The sequence below is a fragment of the Syngnathoides biaculeatus genome, chromosome 4 (assembly GCF_019802595.1).
Source record: "Syngnathoides biaculeatus isolate LvHL_M chromosome 4, ASM1980259v1, whole genome shotgun sequence".
Classification (NCBI taxonomy): Eukaryota; Metazoa; Chordata; class Actinopteri; order Syngnathiformes; family Syngnathidae; genus Syngnathoides; species Syngnathoides biaculeatus.
Window position 1 is genome coordinate 1,542,576 of NC_084643.1, and position 21,198 is coordinate 1,563,773.

Below are 21,198 nucleotides of genomic sequence, written 5' to 3' on the forward strand. Positions count from 1 at the left end.
TCTTCTTTGGATAGAATTTGTAGTTACACAGAAAATGCAGAGCTCTTATTTCAAAAACGGCTCAGGAGGGGGGTGGGGTGGGGGGGTGGGGGGACGAATCAGGCGCTGAATCATTTGGAAATTGCAAACAAAGACCACAGGGAGAACGGCCAAGAATTAGCGAGAGCTGGTTGTGCTCACATCATTAATTCCATTAAAAGTCCATTTAAGATTGAGGCCTTCGGGGAGATATCTTGTTCACTTTTCTTCCTTGGGAGTCCAGACTTAGCTGACCAAGTGCTCAATTTGCAGCCTCAAAAATGGAATCGTTATTCTCCAGTGGTCTATTTTTCAAGCGGAACTCGAGGGGTCTAAAGACGTCGGGATGCTTTATTCTGACCTGACGGTCGCAGCGAGCGGCGGTGGCGCTGCTTTAATTGCAGCGGGGGCCCCCCCCCCCATCCATCATGCCCCTCGTGGCCGACGCTTCAATCCACCCAGACCTCCCGTCGCCCTTCACAGGCTGCCGGCTCAGCGTTGGGACCATAACGCGGCGCCTCCTCCTCACGGGGGCTACTTTTGTGCCCGCCTGGCCCCGCGAACATAAAACGTCGCACCGTGCGCACACCGAAATATGTAACGCAAGAGGGATTTGAAATGGAGGTGAAAAAACCTTATCTGATATTCTCATTTAACACTCAAATAGCCCCTTGAGCACATTTCTTGTATATGAAATGTTGCTCTATCATATCATACTGTAGTTATTTTAGCAAATGCTCCATGTGCTGTTTTTGGAATAATTTCAAGAATATTGAAGATGAAAAGTGAATGCCAACAAGGCGCTTGAACTAATTAAGCAAGTGCAAAAAGAGCCAAGAAAACGTTTTCAATGTTCGTGTGTTGTGGCTGTTCAAGTATTTTAAGTATCCCTTCGTCCAAATTATAATATTGCGAGTGTTGCTGATTAATAACCTGAGCCACACGGCAGCGATGGTTCACACAACGGGTGCATTTCTTCGCTAGATGGAAAATAATAAACGCACACATGGGAATGAAAAAAATAAAATAAAACAATCATAAATTGATAACCCTGTGATCAGTGTGAGAAAATACAATTTTTCAGACGGCTGGCTTTGTTTGGGACATTTCGAAAGATGATTATTATTTGTGCGACGATGATGAAAAAAAAACCCACCACGTCCAAACTTGCTTGTAATTATAGCTCTTTATCTTTCACGTCTTGCGAGCGTCGTCCATCTGGCGACGGCGGAGGTTAACGAGACCTTTATCGGTATTTTCTCCAAAGCTCGCAAAACTGTGGGCCGGCATAAGAAATGTCACATTACCATGTTGTCCCGCCGTTTAAAAACCCCCGCAATCCTCTCGCTGTCCTGTGAGGACGGATTTTTTTTTTTTTTTTTTTAAGGACGGGGGTGCTTTAATGGCCGCTGTTTTTCCTTCACTGGTCGGCAATAAAGGTCTAAAGCGCTTGCCGTCTGGCTAAAGTGCGCCGTATAAAATTCTCTTAACATGAGGATTAACGCGCAATATGGTCGCCGTTCTCAAACCACCACCACCTCCTCTCACCCCCGCGTGTGAAACAGCAAGAGTTATCCAGACAAATGAGATGTTTGAAGACGCCGCACTCAATAAAAAGCTGCTACACACTCTTGACACTGTCGTATATTCCTTAAATGTTATGAAAATACAATATACAGAGAAACGGTACAATACAGTACTTTATATGGGGTTGTACACTTGGCCTTGTTGGGGCCACGATGAGGAACAAAACATTTCTTTCCAAATTGCATGCACGCGTTTCGTTTGCCCTTTCTTTTTCTCAAAAGTGTCACAAACCCGCTCCATAAACATTCTGAACATCTATGGTTTCTTTTCAGTTCTGCCATTGGGATTTCACAGGTTTGTCGGCAGCAGATCGTTACGGGGAAAGTTCCCGCTCCTGTAATCGTAAAACAAAGACCGATGAAGGAAACTAAACGAAACAATCCACCGAGTCCTCATTCCGTGACGTCGTTCTCGCGTGTCACACGTGACATTTGTGGCGATGTGACAATTGAGCCTTTGGCAGGTTGGTTCTGATTCTCCAGCAAAAGTTTTGAGCCACTTTCCCCCTGAAAGGCAAAAGGGTGAGTTGTTACGAGCGCGTCCGTGTATTTCGCCGGCTCCTTTCAAGTGCTGTCGTTTAGCCTTTCCATGTAATTGCGTAGCTCCTCGGAGTCTCGGAGCGCCACGTCCTGGCACACCCACTTGATGTCCTGATTGTGACAACGGGTGAGCGTGCTAACTGTGCCGAAGCCGCCGTCGGAGGGCGCGGCGGCGAATGTGGTGAAGTGCACCCGCTTCCGCTTTGTGGTGGGCGATTCTCCCTTGCCGTCCTTGGTCGGGCAGCCCGTGTCGGCCGCCCGGTGCACTTGGCTCTGAACGTTCTTCTGGGCCGAGCCGCCGTTCAACAGGCGGCCGCCTTCCTCCGGCCCGCTGCTGGAGTCGATCGTGGAGGTCTGCTCCTCCTGCTGCGGCGACAAGCTGATTTCGCTCTCCGGCGCCTCCGCCTCGTTTCCCAGCCACACCCAGTCGTGGGCGTGGTTCACGTTCTCTTGGCCCTCGACCGACAGCTCTTTGTGGCGGTATTTCAGCGTGTAGGAGATGCAGTTGATAAGAAACACCAGGATAGCAAGGCAGAAGACCCCCAGGAGGGCGTACATGCCGATCTCCAGATCGGTGAGACCACGGGCGGTTTGTACGAGGTCATCTTCCATGTTGCGCCCACGGGGCAGGTCCACTTGAGCGGGGAAGTCAGCGAAGTCGATCGGGATTGTCTCTCTCCCATCACCGGAGAGTTTATCCCCGTTGGGTCTGCGCATGATTGCGTTTCCCGTGGTGGTGGCCCCATTCGACACCCCTTGCTCCAAGTCCGATATCGAGCTGCCGTAGTAGCTGCTGTCCAGTCCCATCCTGTCGGCAGAGGGCGGCCTTCCTCTGTTCTCCATTTCCTCGCCGTCGGTGCTGTAGTCATTGCTCCCTCCCCTGGAGCTGTCAGCGTAACCGAACTTCACCTTGACGTAACAGTTGCCCGCTGCCAGGACACTACGCCGTTTGAACTTCTGGCAAATCTCGCATACGGTCATTTCCACCCTGACCAGCAGGCCCTGGCCCTCTGCTTCTGTCACGACGACGGGCCATTTCCACGCCGGGTTCTGCTGCACCGTCACCACGTCCTCATCCAGGGACGAGGCCGTCAGGATGAAGAAATCCGAGTTGTACAGGTCTAAAGGAGCCACGGAGCCGTCGCTGAACTGCAACCAGGCGCTGATCAAGGCCTCCTGTGAGAAGACCAGCACAACGGTGAAGACGGACAACGTGACACATTGTGGTGCCAAACTGCAACGACCACCTTCACTTCACAAACTGGGCAGAAATTACTTTTCAGTGTCTTATTAACACGTTCAGTATTGTTTAGCCCAAACACAAGCTCGACTTTTTCAGGATTAGTTAAAGCAAAGATTTTTAATCTGAAATGCATGATTTTTAGTACGTTATTAATGAAAAAACGGCAGCTGACATGGACCCGTCCGTTTTTTTCACCACAAAACATGATTTTGACGTATGTGGCTTTTTTTAACTCCCGCCATGAAAATCCTCTAGAAGGATTTGTTTTCGAGAGGAAGCAGGAAGTGACGTACATGGCAGGACCGCCCCAATGTGGACTTGTTTGTTTCTATTAGTTTTACCTCCGGGAAGGTAGCTCGTTGTTTCTTCGTGTTAGCCAAAATGCCGGCTCGTTGCATTGCTGGACATTGCTTGAAAACTCGGGAGGATGAATTTACCCTTCATAAGTTTGCAAGATTTGTTGTGTGCGGCAATGAACAAACGCTGTAAGGCGGCCCGGCTCGGCGCCATGATAAGCTACCTCGGCGCCGAAAATGAGCCACCCCGGCCGGCTGCGACGAGCCACCTCGACCGCCGGCCTTGTAGGTCGGGGTGGCTCGTCGTAGAGCCAGGCCGCGATGGCTTATCTCTGCCACGGAAGTCGATCGGACGGGGAGGCGGTTTGGCCGTGATCGCATATCATCTGAATAAGGCTCGAAACAATAGTCCCGGTAACTTCACTCAGTTGTGTGGTGTTCTCCTTTTCGAAAAGAGCTTCCGTGTCAGAAGGGGCGTGTTTGTCTCCCATGGTAGGGTCCACCGCGTGTTTTCAATGGCAAATGTCCGGCGTGATGTCACGGGCAGGAGATGCAGCCAATATGACGACCACTTGGATGTCGTCGAATGACAGTTCCGCAACTTTGCGCAAGGATGCCGTGCTCTCCGCTCATGTTTATTTTTTCATATAGACATTGAAGTGAATAATGTTATATGTATTTTTCATTACAATATCTATTTTAGAATGTTTATAGAGATGACGCTTGACCTTTAAAGTGTGCTATAGGTAGCACCAGTTGTACATGGAAAACAAAACAATCAGTTTTCAAATACTGTACATCCATGCAGTGTATATTGAATTTTCCCTGACTTTGGTGACCACGTGGACCCTGACGACGACTATGTTGGTTTTATTCACCTTTTCTTGGTTCCTCACAATCGTGTTGTTAGTTCAGTGCAAACCTATTGCGGTGATCCAACGGCAAATTATTTTTTTGTTGCATGACGCTGTTGTGTGGAAAACAACAGACAAAACAACAGCAATTGAAGTTGCTTTCATTTCGACTTCAAACCAGAAGACTTTGCACACAGCGATGTGATCTTTCCATTTTCTCTGAACTGAAGGCACCGAGTGGCAAGAAACATGAAGTAGCAGTTCAGAGACGAGGTTTGACAACAAGATCAAAGCGGCTTCAACGACGCTAGCTCGGGGAAATGAGAAGGGGAAGCGGAATATGATTTGAGGGCCACGTTGGGGATAGAAATCATATTTGGGTACAGAGACTGTGCTGTTGCAATTGCACGCGCTCAGATTAAGCCGCTGCTTCTATTAGCCGCCCGAGGAAACGGATTCGGTCACGCTGTCACTTTCAGGTCTTCGCTCAACGCGGGTTGGGGCGCGTGCGGGACAAACTCATAGAAAGCAACAACCCTTGACTTTTGCAAAACACTCATAAAATATCATCGGGAATGATGTTCATCAATGTCTCGAACCAGGGACGTGGCATTTGTGCTCAATTAACACAACATTTTTCAGATGTTTATTTGTAATTTTATTGTTTTTTTTTATAATATTAGCACCATTCTGTTCAATTATAATGAAGGTTCAAGTATGATTTACTTACTGTATTTAAAAACATCCGATATATGAGCGGTTTAATAAAAGATAACTTTGCTGAGTTTGGACTGACACTGGCAGGGAAGCATTACTTTTAATATTATTTATGGTTACATACTTGTGTAACTTTGCTATTTTAGGTTAAAACTCTTTTCGCACACATTCTAACGAAGTGAATCTGTAAGTCACTAGAACTGTAATTGAAAATGTCATCCATCCATCCATCCATCAATCCATAAATTAGCCAGACTACTGGATTTCTCGCACATATTGACAGATAACCATGCATAAAAGAGGGCAAAAAAATTATCTCACTTCACATCATCTTCATGTTCATTCAATAATCTGATGATCCGTATCGCGATCTCCCACAGGCGACTCCCGTCAAGGCCGACGTTGACTACGGGCAATCAATCCAGACTCAAGACTCCCCCTTTCATTTTCTTGCGATCCCGGGAAAAGACAGCTCGCAGCATAACGGGCAAGAAAGCCACGTGCCCCGCGTGCGCTCGGTGCACAATTCTCCCGGTGCACTTGTCAGGGCTATGATGAAGGATCACTTGTATGTTCATATTTTTTTTCCCCCACCTCTATGCCTCGGCAATTGTTTTTTTTTTCCCCCCCGCACTAGTGAACAGCACTAGTTTATCATGAGATCGTGATGTATTGCAATCCCATTAAGTGGGATTCACGCTTAATTAAACTAAACGATTGAATAATCACCGCGTTCCGTTAAATAAGAACCACAAATTGTTTTTGGAGTGAAATATTTGTCGCTATCAAGGGGGGATAAAAGAGCTTTAAAGTGAGACTTGATTTCATACAACGTCTTTTACACTTACAGTGAAGAAAATAAGTATTTGAACACCCTGCTATATTGCAAGTTCTCCCACTTAGGTATCACGTAGGGGTCGGAAAATTCCATCGTCGCTGCATGTCCACTGTGAAAGAAATCTAAAAAGAAAAATCCAGAAATCACAATGTATGGTTTTTTTGATGATTTATTTGTGTGATATAGCTGAAAATAAGTATTTGAACACCAATTGAGAAAACCAATGTTAATATTTGGTACAGTAGCTTTTGTTTGCAACTACAGAGGTCAAACATTTCCTGTAGTTGTTCACCAGGTTTGCACACACTGCAGGAGGGATTTGGGCCCACTCCTCCACACAGATCTTCTCTAGATCTGACAGGTTTCTGGCCTGTCGCTGAGAAACACGGAGTTTCAGCTCCTTCCAAAGATTTTCTATTGGGTTTAGGTCTGGAGACGGGCTAGGCCACGTCAGAACCTTGATGTGCTTCTTCCGGAGCCACTCCTTGGTTTTCCTGGCTTTGTGCTTCGGGTCATTGTCATGTTGAAAGACCCAGCCACGACCCATCTTCAATGCGCTGACTGAAGTAAAGAGGTGATATCTTGCACGGGGCTCCACTCCGATTGAGATTGACCGTCATGTTTAGCTTCTTCCATTTTCTAACAGTTCCAACAGTGGACCTATTTTCACCAAGCTGCTTGGCAATTTCTCCATAGCCCTTTCCTGCCGTGTGGAGTTGTACAATTTTGTCTCTGATGTCTTTGGACAGCTCTTTGGTCTTGGCCATGTTACAAGTTTGAGTCTTACTGATTGTATGGGGTGCATCTGAGTCAGAATAATACATGGAGTGGAGGTGGACTTTTAAAGGCGGACTAACAGGTCTTTCAGGGTCACAATTCTAGCTGACAGACAGGTGTTCAAATACTTATTTGCTGCTGTATCACACAAATAAATTGCTAAAAAATCAGACATTGTGATTTCTGGATTATCACTCTCACAATGGACATGTGCCTAGGATGAAAATTTCAGACCCCTCCAAGATGGGAGAGCTTGCAATATAGCAGGGTGTTCAAATACTTATTTTCTTCACTGTAATGCCATCTTGGTGAGTGAGATATACTTTGAGGATAGTGGCCAAAAGCTGACAAGCAATTTCACCTTTCAGCATGAAAACATAATGAGCATAAACATTCCTTTACTGTTGTATTGCAAAGTTCTGGCCTGACCTGTTTGGGGGTCTGCAGAACCTCTTGAGCGGTGGTGGTAGCAACGATGGCTCTGTTGCTGCCGGGACTGAGCTCCAGGCTCATGGAGAGTCCCGTGACCAACTGGACCCCCAACTCTGTGATGGTCACTTTGTCATCCACCACCGTGATGGTCCTCTCGGCCAGGATCGAGTCTGACAAAGGAGACAGCACCTACCCCGAGACAGAGACATAGTACAGCAAGTGCCAAAAACTAATTTTTCGATACGGATCATAAAAGTGGCCTCGGAAAGTAGTGTCTCAATCTACGCTACAGTCTCTTCGTGAAATCTTTTTAATTTCCTGTTTGCAGACATTGTGGCCGGGGGAGGTCTCCCCCTGGAGAAATCATCAGCGAGAACGACTGAAACTACACAAAGAAAAACTTCATCGACAGAAAATCCAAACAGAAATAAGCCGCCGTTTGACTGACACGCGATTCCTCGCAACGGAAGGCACCAGCGTCACGTCAACGGGCACTTGGCAGCGAAAAACAGCAGATTAGTGTGAGTTACGGGTGATTTAAGAAAACGTCTCACCAAGTGTTTCATCTCACATAAATGTCTCGGTGCGAAATCCGAAATGATACCCCAAAACTACTTTTTATTCCATCCGCTCTCTCGAGCTGCGTAGATCAAACAACAACTCTGCTTGGCTGCCGCCTGACCCCCAAAAACCTCCTGCAGGTAGGAATCAATTTCTTTGATTCATACTTGTAATCCAGAGAAGAAACACACTTTAACCCTCAAATCAGAGACAAGGAGTCACACTTTGTTTAAGATGAATGTCGTGTGACTGAAGCGTTACCTTTATTTCCTCCACGCGTATCCACATGAAAGGCTGCTCGTCTGTCAGGCGGAGGGAGGTGCGCGACAAAGGCAACCCTGCCGTCAACTCATCATGCTCATTTGTGTTTGCCTTGTCGAAAGTGGAACAAAGTTCACAAACAAGGAGGCACATACGTTCGGTTTGGAGATGTGACACATTTCCCATCGAAGTGGGAGGACGACAAGGATTGCGTCAGTCTGCGTGAGTCTGAGAAAAACCTGAGAAAAACTGCTGATGTAATGAATACGGTGATGAGCAGTTCAATTGAAGTGGAAGTCTACCCACTTTTTTCAAGAATACGCAGTACTGTACTCTACGCGCCACCGCTAATCAAAACACGGTATTCTGGTTAATAGTGCGTCTGTTAAATAAGAATTTCAGGTCCCAAATTTTTGCTATTTAGATAACCAGAGAGTGACTCTTTAGGGGTCGCCACAGGGCGTCATCTTGGTATAAAAATGTCAATTTCATCATCCATCCATCCATCCATCCATTATCTACCACTTTTCCGGGTCGGGTCGTGGGGGAAGTAGCTTCGGCAGGGATACCCAGACTTCCCTTCCCCCAGCCACTTCTTCCAGCTCTTCTGGAGGGATCCCGAGGCATTCCCAGGCCAGCCGAGAGACGTAGTCTCTCCAGCGTGGCCTGGGTCATCCTCGGGGTCTCTTTCCGGTGGGACATGTCCGGAACACCTCACCAGGGAGCTGTCCAGGAGGCATCCGGATCAGATGCCCCAGCCACCTGGCTCCTCTCAATGCGGTGGAGTAGCGGCTCGACACTGAGCCCCTCCCAGATGACCAAGCTTCTCACCCTATCTCTAAGGGAGATCCCGGACACCCAGCGAAGGAAAATCATTTCAATTTCATCGAATAACTAATATCTTGGTTTTATCATAAGTGTCCAGAAAAGGCCCTCTGACAGCTACCTCTGTTTGACCCAGTTTTGTATCCGCTTAGTCCTAATTAGGATCAGACCACCTTTCTTTTCCTCTGATTGGTTGCTTCCGTCTTGTGAGAGTCAACATTGCTCCCTCAGGATCGGAGAGGCGCGTGGACATTTTCGCTAGCGACGTAGATAAACTCGAGGAATTCCTGACGCCCCATTAAAATATTTTTCCATCTCAAATACTCAAAAGAGTGGATTTGGTAAAACTGAATAGTTCTTCAATATCCAGTATTCTCAGGTGGTGGCCATTTTAGGCAATTATCAGTTCCTGCTGGTAACCTAAGGTAACACCCCAACTGCCCCTAACTCTTCTCTTCTGGCGCTCTGATGAACTAAACATCACAGCCCAACAACACTCTGAGTTTCCGAACGATCCAACGTGGAGCAGAGTGCACCCCAAGCGTCGTTCTGAACGCACACCTGTAATTCCCCCCTTTTTGGGGACTCCAATCAGTTGATGGGTTTGCAAACAATAATGGCCCAGTTCCGTTTCCGCTCACACTAAAAATTTGCAGCTTGCAGACCTCTTTATGTTGTTCTCTCTAAGCAGTTTTGACTAATCTCTGTCTATGTCCGACAGTATTTTGGTCAGATCTCGCTTTTGTGGGCAGCTCAGCCCTTTGACAGAACCCCAGAAAAAATCCAACAACGTTGCCTGTACTGGTGTATGGCAGTGTTCTATGTGGTCGCATAAACTCGAGACTTCACCTTAATTAAATAAATCAAGGCAATTCTGTTCATTCGTATGTCGTTCCTCCAGCTAACTAAACTGAATTGTCACTTTTAACATTGTATGTTGCGCCACATAGACAACAGACAATAATGGGACAGAGCGAGACTGCTAATGTGTTGTCTCTGCAGTTTAGTCCATTACTGCTCGGAGATAAATGCGAAGTGAAAAAAGTCGACAGTCAGGACGTACTCACGCTGGTGCTGTGAGCAAGGTAGCAATTATTAATAACTAGCGGGAGGACAGATTGCATGGAAGTGTAGCTCGCTTGAGCGCAGCGCAGGGCAGTAGTCAGACAATACTGATGGAAAGTGCAACCCAACTTTGGCACGGATTGTCATGAGAAAGTAGAATTATTGACATGAAACCGTCCTGGTTTTAAGCACCCCACCGTTTTGCATATGATTAAGCAAGTGGAATAAGCGAATGTGCACTTTATTTGATAAAAATGTGTATTTATTATTTCATGCTAGCGCACGACCTACCTACCTGGATCGTGGTCATCCCCACGCCGCGTCCCACAAGCATGCGTCTGTCCAGTAGCTTTGCGATCTGAGGGTTGTCCACGTTGAGAAATTCCCACACTAACTCCGTGATGTCCACCTGCCAATCGCTACCCAACATGTAGCCTCTCTGGCTCCTGGGATCGGCGGATTCGGCCACGAACTGCGTTAGGACTCTGACCATGGCGTGCTGGTACTGGAGGACGCAGCCTCGTCCTCGTCTTTCTTCATCGTCATCATCCTCACTGTCCCGTGTGGACCTGGCAATTACAAAACGAGACTCGGTTTCCGATTACCCATCATGCCTTGCGAGGGAGGCCATACTGTGTGTCTTGGAGTTCAGAGAACGTAGGTGAATGGTGAAGCGTGAAGTTTTTTCTGTTGTTAATTTTTCCATTTGATGTGAAAGTTATGACATCGTTTAAAGCAAACGTAGCGGACAAAAACACGTTTGATGCTTTAAGCAGACTCAGATACTTGGAGAAATCGAAGGACATCGGCGGCAAAGATCCATATGAATTCCAAGCAAGCGACTGGAGTGACAATGTGGAAGGCTACCCTGACGTTACATATCCGATATCGTTAATTATCTCGTCAATTGTGTGAGCACATATACCCTTAATGAACTAAACTCTTACAAGCCTACAATGACTCTGTAAGTGGGTGGGTTCAAGATGTACGGCAACGGGTGATCGCAAATCAGTGTGTAATGGGGGCTCGAGTAAGACATTCTCAGAGGTCTACCGATCCACTACTACTTCCCTGGATCATATCCCAAAAAGATGACTGCATTCTCTGCGGTCATTATACTTGTATGGACGGTGTTGGAGAACTCTGTTCACACGTGGCTGTCCTTCTTTTTGCAGTCGAGGCTTCAGTAAAATTACGGGATACCGAGACAGTTATAGAAGAGAGATCTGACTGTTTACTGGCCTCAGCAGTTAAAAATGTAAGTCGATTTTTTGTTTTTTCCTCTTAAAGTCTTTAAGTCTTTAGAATAAAGAATTCTTCTTTAGTCATTCCTTGTTGCCTCAAGTATTTAATTGAAAACGTTACGTGTTACGAAATTATCCGAGCAAACTTTATAGCGTCTATTTGTTGGATCAGGACGAAATCCGGCTCGGTTGATCCTCGACAACCATAAACTCCGTCTTTCTGTTGACAGTCGCTAAGTTTTACTTCCCTGACATCAAAATATTACCTCTTTGTTTGCCCAGATTAGTACGCGGTTAGTACAGCTCCAAACTAGGCATGTGTGGCCCATTATGATCGGACGAAAGGGGCTTGCTCGCTTTGTTGACATAGACGCTAACTTGCTTCAGACGCTCAAAATGGCGGACAAGGGACTCCCGGGACTGTGGTGACCATTGAAGTCGGGATGGAATAAGGTTCTACTCGGACAAGGTATCGGCCTCAGATGGGCGCAGACCCTGGCATGCCGAGGTGATTAAAAATTCACTTGGTCATAACAGCGACATTGAAAAATATCGCTTTGTTTGATGCTATAGAAAAAATTTGACACATCTTAACGGACAAGTGTTCAGGCAAAGTAGGCAAACTAACACCGTGATGATGAAGATGATGATTTTCAAAACGGTGGGAGGATCAATGCGGCGCGCATAACATTATCCTCCCTCAGCATCGCTCCTTCACCTACTCTTAGCGTCACTGACATTTATCGTTTGATTTTCGAGCCTTGATCTTTTCATAAAAGACAGATGTGGGAGGACAACGGCTGTCGCCGGTCTTCAGTCAATTGTGGATCCTTGTAATCACAAAACTGCTTTGTCATTCATTTCCGAGGTCAAATAGTCCCACCATTTTTTTGTTGTCATTATTTCATCCTTTATCGATACTGACGTTATCATAAAATGCGGGGGGTTGGGGGGGGTATCCAACGCCCTGAACTGGCTTTTTTGGTGTGGTAATGTCCACTCTGAGAACCTTTGTGAGATTTCGAGTTTAAGATATGTTTGGGTGCATGGATGATCGAGAGTAGAAATCATTTTGCATCCGCTTTAGCTCCAGAACAACGGGTCACCCATTATAGAGGCCGCACAATTCTGAGTTACATTTTGGGATAGTATTGAGATCAAGTGCTTTGAAATTTACCAAACCCCCAATCATGAGTCAATTTTTACCTCATCTTTAAGCAGACGTTGCCAAAGCTACCTGGAGTAGGAGAGCAAGGCTGATTTGCTTTTCATTATTATGCCATAAATTGGGATTCACGCTGCAGTACCAATGAAACTATCAGCGCAATATCGAGCAAAAGAAGAAATGCACGGCGGCCAGGTGCCGCTGCACTAAATTGGTTTACAGAGCAGCTGTTTCCTCTTTGCAAAAACACTTCAAACTTGTCCCACGGTCGCAATTTCCAACACTAAATTAAAAATGCTTGTTGCTTTGGCTGAAAATAGCAGATCCGTTATCTCTGAGCAGGCAAGGCCTTTTTTTTTTTTTTTTTTTTTTGCATATTTATGAACGCTAACTCCCCTACTCATGACTTTTATGTCTTTTTCCTCACATAAAAAGGAATACAGTTCCTAATTTCTGAGGAAGGGCTATAGTTTGTTTTTCTCTTCTCATTACATCACATTGTTTTTCAACTGCAACGTTTTCTTCCCCCCGTCACCGATTTACCACACCAGCTAGCTAAATTCAACTTTACCCTAACAAACTGTATTGTCTCGTTAGTTGTGATTAATTTCTATCCATTTATTCTGTCAACATTATTATGAGCCAATAAAAGGGGAAACTGCAGTAGCCTCCATTTTAGATTTCATCGAATGGAGAAGTTACACTCGAATAGAAGACCGAATGATGGGTCCAGAGAGCAGCATTTTTCCACTTTTGACTTCCAGGACGAGTTTCAGGTCTGTTTTGGTTCAGCAATTCAATTCGCACGCTTGAATTTTTATTTTGAAGGGCGTGTGATCCTGAACAATCTTTGTATACACTCGAAGGGGTCTCCACTTGGCAATTGTTATTCTAGTGGGCGCGCATTTTTGTTTGAATTGAATTTGATTAAAATGCAACTCTTTTTTATTCTTAAGAAATCAAAAGATGAGATGTGAAGACAAGATCTAAATTAGAAAAACCACAAGATGCAGATAATCTTAATGGTATAAAGGAAGCAAAAGAAGCTTAATATAGTTTTTGGGGAAGAAGAGTTATGCCGAGCGCCACTCCTACACAAGTTTGTCTTCTGCGAGGGCTTATCGTGTCTCCATTTTGACGGGGATTAGGGAGGGAAGGGGTGAGGCGTACACCCAGTGCCAGTCATAAACTGAGAGAGAGGAGAGCTTTCGCAAAAAAAAAAAAAAAATGCAACTAACGCCGTCTGGTTTCCCTTCAGCGCAGCCGCAACGTCGCCAGCCCGGCCCAGAGAATAAGTTGCCTCCGATTAGCATCGGAGCTCTTTGGCTCACTTCCTCATAGGATTGTGCAAAATGGACCATCGGCGTTTCTCTCCGAGTGACAGAGTGCGACTTTAAAAGGTCATGTCTGTTACCCCCTGATAAACCAAAACAGGGAAAGGACAAAGAAAACAAGCAGTTACGTTGGCATCAACAATTACAAGCCAGCCCGGCTGTCCCTCCCGATAAAGTCATCCAGCACACCTCGGGGAATTCTTTACTTTCTTCACTGCGTCCGTTCACTACAGCGCTCGGCCTCATTACGGTAGCGGGTGAGCCGGAGGCTATCCCGGCTGACTTTGGGCGGGAGGCGGGGGTACACCCGGGACCCGTTGCCAGCCCTCGACTTTTGTCACTAGAAGACGGCACAAGTAATTAGCACACCGGTGACTCCAAGTTCAACTTTTTTCCAAAAGTAATTACGGCAAGTATAAGCGTCTGCTTTCCGTCAATTGATGTAATTCATCAGCTCCGGAGTCGAGGTGTTGGCAGATGCTGCCGGTGATGAGAACCCCGGGGAGCTATCTGACCTCGATACAGCTCTAATAATGTTCTGGCCAGCTGACGGCTGAGAGGTGCAATGACGGCCACCTTAAGCCGGCTGTAATGACACGCTGTATTGCACAGCTCAGCCATTTTCGGATCGGTCTGGAAGTATCGGCGCGCCTGAAGGTGGCGAGGGACGGCGCTCGTCATTACTTCATACACACCTGGAACAGCATAATTCTCACAACACTTGATATAGCGGCAGTAATAAAGGCCATCGTTACAGTCGGAAAATTAAGCTTGTTTTTGCTCAGAGGACAATTATGGATATGAATGTTACATAAGACTGGAAGGCATAGAAGAACAGTTCTGATAACATTTCAGGAATTAGCCACAGAGACAAAGTAAAGAAAAGTGTCACAGATGATGTGAAGTGGGTAAAACTGATTGGAATTTGTGAATCGCGGACAGAAAGAAAGATCAGACACAGATATCATTTTGACTCAGTTTTACTCTTGTGCCCTAAAGTGACAGACAGAATTCACATTTATTGTTACATTCTTAATGTTATGACATGAGCTATATCTAATTTGGAACTTCCAAGGTCCAACCTAGGAAAAGGTGCTGAAAAATGAAAGCTATTTGACGTAAAAGTAACTATTTTCTTCACTTCCTGTTGGCGGAGTGACAAAATGCTTTTGGCTGAGCAGTGTGGCTTTACACCAATTGTCATGCGAAACGTGATCATTGCTGATCCGCCTAATGAATCCTGCTAAAAAAGATCTTGTGTGATCTCTGAGTTTTACATTTACTATGGACGCTGTTCTTTTTGAAGTCTTTTCTATTCCCCCATCAAGGTACACTGAAATGAGTGATGTTCTAGGGCACCTTTGTTCTTCAGATTGTGGGTATCTGCAACTTTGCAGTGGTGTGATGAGCGCGTGTTGGTGCCACCCCCGCCCCGTGGTTTGCCTTTTGAATTCGAGTGACACCAGACACCAGCATCAAGTTCTTTTTCTTTTTTTACTGCCTGCCTTTGCTATTTATTCATGCGTCCTGATGCCCTTGCTGCTGATTTTATAGGTGAGGGCAGCCGGGCGATTCCGAGAGTCGGGGTGCGTCTGTTCACGGCTGTATTCGTTCTAAGCCAATCAAAGCGGCTCCTCTCGTTCCCTTTAAACGTGGCGCAATGACAGTCTCGGCGGAGACACGTCTGTGTAGTAGAGGATTATCGCAGCAATCTGTGTATGAGTGGAGCATTGTCACTTCGCTGAATAAATATCCATCCATCCATTTTCATAGCCGCTTATCCTCACAGGGGTCACGAGAGTGCTGGAGCCTATCCCAGCTGTCAACGGGCAGGAGGAAGGGTAAACCCTGAACTGGTTGCCAGCCACTCGCAGGGCACATCGAGACAAACAGCCACACTCACAATCACACCTACGGGCAATTTAGTGTCCAATTAATGTTGCATGTTTTTGGGATGTGGGAGGAAACCGGATTACCCGGAGGAAACCCACACAGGCACCGGGAGAACATGGAAATTCCACACAGGGAGGGCTGGGATTGAACCCAGGTCCTCAGAACCGCGAGGCCAACGCTTTCCAGCCGCCCCTTAATAAATGTAGAACAGAGAATTAAATACAGAATAAGAATGAATGACTTAAATCCATTGGTGCACTTCAGTATCTGTGTGCCTGATCAAATTCACATAAATTGCATTAGACCAGCCGTCGACCTTGCATCAAGATAGTCCAAGCAGGTGAAAATTTACAACAACTTCCTACCACCAAACTGTCACTGTGCTGGGCACATCTTTTCACGGAGACATCCTCGATTAGCCACAAATTTCAAAAAACAGTTTGCCAAATTGGCAAACAGGCACAGCAAGGCTGTGAGAACGATCAGAATCCATGGAGATTTGCGAACCCTTAGCATCAGATATCCTTTCACAATCATTTTTTTGACAGTTTGCAAAAAGCGTTGTTGTAATTATGACTGGGCAATCCTAAATTTTGAAGATTGACACGTTTTAGTTAGATCAAAAATGGTTTTGAATATTAAGACAAGTGGTCCAGTGATGTGGTCCAGTTCGTAAGCTATAAGGGACAACCCATCAAGTGTGTTCAAAGGGTTGGGGGGCCCGGGAGAGACTAATGTCACTTAATAAGAGCCTCTTGCAGCACTTTACCTGGGACTGCTGGCCGCGACGGGCACCCGCCACCCTTTGATCTGGCTCAACTCCGTGTCAGACACTTCAATTTGGAGGGGAAGCCGAGGGATCCACACGTCGAGCTCCAGCTGAGCACTCAGGTGGGCGTAGGTAAAGTTCACCGCCATCTTCACTTTGCCCTTCATCTCTTTGCCATTCACGAAAACGTAGTCGCACCTCTCCGACACCTGCGGAGGAAGACGAGCGGGTGGGAGAAGGGCGACGGTCGTCAAGGTCAGCTTTTGCACGGCAGCGAATGAGGCTACACCCAACAGTGCCGTCATTCCGCCCTCCACGTTGAATGTAAGACTTTACACTCCTGATATTTTAGTAACTTAACTACCTGTACTTCGAACAAGATGAAAAGTCCTCGATCCACCCCACTCCTAACAAAAAAAAAAAAAGAAATAAAAAACGGCAGCAAGGATATCTTTGAACCTCGAGAATAAAAGAAGACGTTTCTGTTGAAATTTTTCTTATGGCTAAAAGAGGAAACCAACAGATGGGGAAATGGGGAAAAGGAGAGCACTTGATGAAATGACCAAACTCAAAGCCATCTGTTTCATAAATTGCCTTACGAAAAAGGACGGGCGGGCCAATTTTGCGCTATAGAAAGACGCAACTCTTTTGCCGTGTTTGTCTTTGAACTCTATCTTTTGCTTCTTTTTAACTTGTGGCAGAGTTTAAAGGATGCCCGCAACAACCCCCCCCCTCCCCCTCCCCCTTCCCTTCTGTGTCTCTTTTAAAGCTTTATGGTACAGCAGCAGCAGCAGCAGGCGCTACAAACAAATAATGCAAAAAGTCTCAAGAGGGTTATCAAGAAAAAAAGCATGCACTCTTTGAGAGGTAAATAATAGAGGTATAAACAGATATTGCTTGTTTCTCGGACAGTGGGTGGGGGACTCTCAGGCCCGCCTCATTGAGCCTATCAAATAGCAACTTTGTATGACTTGAATTCGATGGGTGTTCCTCTACTGTGAGATATAAAAACAGTTATTTGTCAAGACACGTTGCCAAAGCATCTTTCCATCTTTTTCTGCCCAGGAAGCAAACTTTTATTATTTTTATATTTGCATGCATGCCCTTTCCCCATTTTACCTGGTTTTCACAGTCACAACAACCCTCAGAGAAAAACCATAATTAATAACCCATTCGTGGGCAGCGTCTCATTTTTGGGATATCCTGATTTTCACGCATTATATCCTTCAGTATATCAAAATATTTAAGTGTTTTAATCTGATTATGATTCTGTTTTTGGGGCTATCTACTAAGAAAACCCAAGTCCCTCTCGCGGGGAGCGTCCCAATTTTGGGACGAGATTAAATGAGTAAAGTTATCATATTACTTAACCAGAAATGAAAAAGAAGTGTTATTTCCTTGATTGTGGCCTGTTAGGAGACTTTTATCTCAGTAAGGCAAAAAATTGCCACGCCGCCCATGAACGGGTGAGGTCATGGTCAGGGCTGACATCCCAGTAACGTATAAAGAGAGATACGTAAATTGGTTGAATCAACTCATGAAACATACTTATTGCTCAATGACGATTCGTGTGAAGCATATTGCGTATATTTCAATGTGTTCAGCTGTTAGGAAGACTTCAAGATTCAAGAACATCCCTTAAAATGCATTAATATTTGAGGCAGATGTAATACTCGGGAAATGTGTTTTGATGGGAATTGATTCCAGAAAACATAGACAAAAGCTATGGACTAAGGTTTCTGAACAATATTATGTGTCTAGGTGAAATTGGAACCGACACTGACACACAACAAAACAATGAGTTGTACATTCCAATATAAATATGGCAACCTGCATGTTGCCACAAAAACATTTTTTTTTCTTCAGCTAAAGCTATATTTATCTTCAACTGCAATCTAATGAAATTCAGGAAGCTATTATTTCGAAATATTTCATTCCCAAGAAAAATGTTCTTATTTATCCATCCTTTAAAAAAAAAAAAAAAAGTGAGTCTTCATTCAGGGTGCGGTAACTTGGATCCTTTTCCAGCTGACTTGAGGCGGGTCGCACCCCAGACTGGTCGCCAATCACAGGGAACATACAGACAAATGCCCATTCACGCTCACGTTCAGGAAAAAAGGCAGACTACACCCTGGATGGGTCGCAAGTGGCAGAGTTCCAGTTTCACAGCCCCATCCGGGGAACAGCCTAATAGGTCAAGCAGATGGTTAGCGCACACGAGATGTGTCCCAGATAATGATGGCAGCTCTGCTGAGGTAGCCAGAGTTGTCAATGTCCTCAGGGCTGGGCAAACTACCGCCACTGATCATCTGAGCAGAGTTCCTTGAGGACCCTCAGCAAGTGCAGTCGGTGCTGGTCTTTCTTCACCGCCTTCATCAATAGGGTGCTGCACTCCCAGGAACCTGATGGAGTCTCCGCGGATGTAAAGCAGCGATGGGTCTGCCCTGCCCTTCCTTGAAGTTATTCATTATTTCTTTCGGTTCTGTGTCCAGTGGCAGGATATTTGATAAGCACCGTCTGTCATTTGGGTGACCTCATCTCTGTACTTCGACTGATCTACGTCTTAGATGAGCCGGAGCACGGCGGTACCATCCACAATTTTTAGGATGGTGTTTCAGAAATGCTCAGGTGAGACAGTTTCTGGACTGGCATCTCCACGACTCCAGGTAGACCAACTCTACGTAGTTCCTCCTGTGCTTCGTATGACTCAGTGCAGTGTGGAGTGCAATGATTACAGCCACCTTTGTGAATCGGTTTCCCCTTAAGGCAAACCGGTGGGGGTCCAAAGTGGAAGGCAGACGGGCTCTGGTGTGCCGTGAGATCAGCCTTTCAAAGCGCTTCAGGATCACAGGCATCAGTGCCAGCGGCCGGTAGCCATTGAGAATCACCGCTGCTGACGTTTTTGGGGGCGGGGATGACGGTGGAGGCTTTATGGCGGTCTGGTATGGTGGTCTGTGCCTGACGCAGGTTAAAAAGGTTGGCGAAAACGCCAACATGGTCAGCACATGCTTTGAGCACCTTAACAGGTACGCCCTCGGTGTATGAAAAGTGCTTCATAGATTCTGTTTGATTGACAGTCAACAGATTTCAAACAAGAACCTCTCAATTGTGAGGAAGGCAAGCTAACCGTTACTCTTCTGGTCTTCTGCATTTTCTTTATATTAGTTTCACTTGTCTCGTCTGAAACATCTTGTAATAAACAATGGCTATAAAAAGTCTAAACTCCCGTGTTCAAAAGCCAGCTTCTTGTGATATAACAAAGAACTTTTATTTATGTTTGTAATAATTATCATCATCCAGCTACGGCTGCATCAACAATCTAAAAATAAAACAATTATGAAAAACGTGTAAGCTGACACATTTTGTACATAGCATTTCACACGTTCACCTTCCCGCTTACAAATCAATGAATCTACCAGAACAACCCAGATTGAAATAGCTGCCGACTCAACCCTTAGGTCATCCTCGAGTGGCGTGTGAATTAGATCTCTGTCATTCCGGTCCTCGAAGAAGCGTAAATGTCGGGGAGGCTGCGCTGACGCATTAATCAGACACATTAGCCGGCTAACGGCAGAATACTTACAGCGCACATTAGGGCCGTCTCTGGATCCGGCCCAGTAAATTAAACAACTCACCAGACAGAGACAATCCGCTGAAGATATGAAACAACGGGACCAGACACCATGAAGGTGGGCTCGGGCTGTCTCTGCCTTGACAGAAGCAATTAACCACTCAGACTCGTATACATTGACAACACTGCTCTCACTTCAGAGCCTTCAGTGTGTACGTAGTCCATGGAAACGGTGGTCATGAGATTCAGTTCATGTAGTCAATGTTCATTTCCCAAGCCGCTTATCCTCACAAGGATCGCGGGACTGCCAGAGCCTATCCTAGCTAAGATCAGGTGAAGAGTGGACTTAACACCCTGAACTGGTCCGCAGTCAGTCACAGGGCACAAATCAACACCGTCACTGAGCGGGATTCGATCCCACGCTGCCCGCACCAAAGTCAGTATAATTGCAAATTGCCAAGTCCTTACGCAGCAAACAATAGACACTATAAGAGTGCAGTACTTTACCGAGAACACTCAGTTGTGAAGAGTACAAGTAAAAAGGGGACGCGGCAAAGCTAATGAACATGAAGAATCAGTGGCCTCTTGAAAAAAAAAAAAAAAACAAGTCTGCTAACGAAACCCTTCAACCATTCCTATTGTGGATTAAATGCCTACATGCAATTTACGAATATCAAGATGAAAGTCCAGTGTTGTTTTTGATTATGTTTAGTTTTGTTTCATGTTTTTCTGCATCCCACTTTGTTCGTGTGCTCGTTTGGTGATCGTGTCCACCTGCTGTGGGCAACCCTTGACCTTGTGTCAACCAATCAGCTGCCTCCAGCCCCACCCGCCTTGTCCAGGTGTTCCTCGTTGTCTTTTCCATGTGTTAGTCTTGAGGGCCCCGTTTTCATTCAGTCTGTCGTTTGTCGTCGGTCACTTCACTTCATGTTTCTCCAGTGGTTAGTTTTTTTGGTCCCTGTTGTTCCATTGTAACTTTGTGTTTGGATTTTGGTAATTTAGCTTTTTGCCTCGGTGATCCTTGGTTGCCTTTGTTTTGGTTTTGTGAAGAAATCGTTTTTTTGGGAATGCCTTACCTGCTCCTGCGGTTAAAAACTTAACCCAACTTTCTACTTGCCATTGTTGATCACTAACCTATGCACACAAATATAGTTTTAAATTCATAATTACACTAAATCTTTGCGTTGAAAACATTTGCATTCAAAGTCA

General features: G+C 45.6%; 1 protein-coding gene and 1 long non-coding RNA gene across 3 annotated transcripts in view; one reads left to right on the plus strand and one right to left on the minus strand.

Annotated features, from left to right (window-relative positions):
• Positions 1 to 1,731: 1,731 nt before the first annotated feature.
• si:dkeyp-14d3.1 (transmembrane protein 132C) overlaps positions 1,732 to 21,198 on the minus strand; it is a 144,336-nt gene continuing 124,869 nt past the window's right edge. Inside the window, exons 6-9 of the mRNA XM_061816667.1 lie at positions 16,419 to 16,627; positions 10,309 to 10,582; positions 7,299 to 7,490; positions 1,732 to 3,320 (exon numbers count right to left, since the gene is read on the minus strand). Of these exons, the coding sequence (XP_061672651.1) occupies positions 2,169 to 3,320; positions 7,299 to 7,490; positions 10,309 to 10,582; positions 16,419 to 16,627 (1,827 nt within the window). The 3' untranslated portion in view covers positions 1,732 to 2,168. The remainder of the gene's footprint in view (positions 3,321 to 7,298; positions 7,491 to 10,308; positions 10,583 to 16,418; positions 16,628 to 21,198) is intronic.
• On the plus strand, positions 7,405 to 19,652 carry LOC133499105 (uncharacterized). 2 transcript variants are annotated; one of them, XR_009794548.1, is made up of 6 exons: positions 7,405 to 7,822; positions 11,189 to 11,271; positions 16,411 to 16,540; positions 16,611 to 16,742; positions 18,911 to 19,084; positions 19,185 to 19,652. It is a non-coding gene; the product is annotated as an uncharacterized LOC133499105 (long non-coding RNA). The 2 variants fall into 2 exon arrangements; XR_009794547.1 differs by having other exon boundaries at positions 18,911 to 19,652.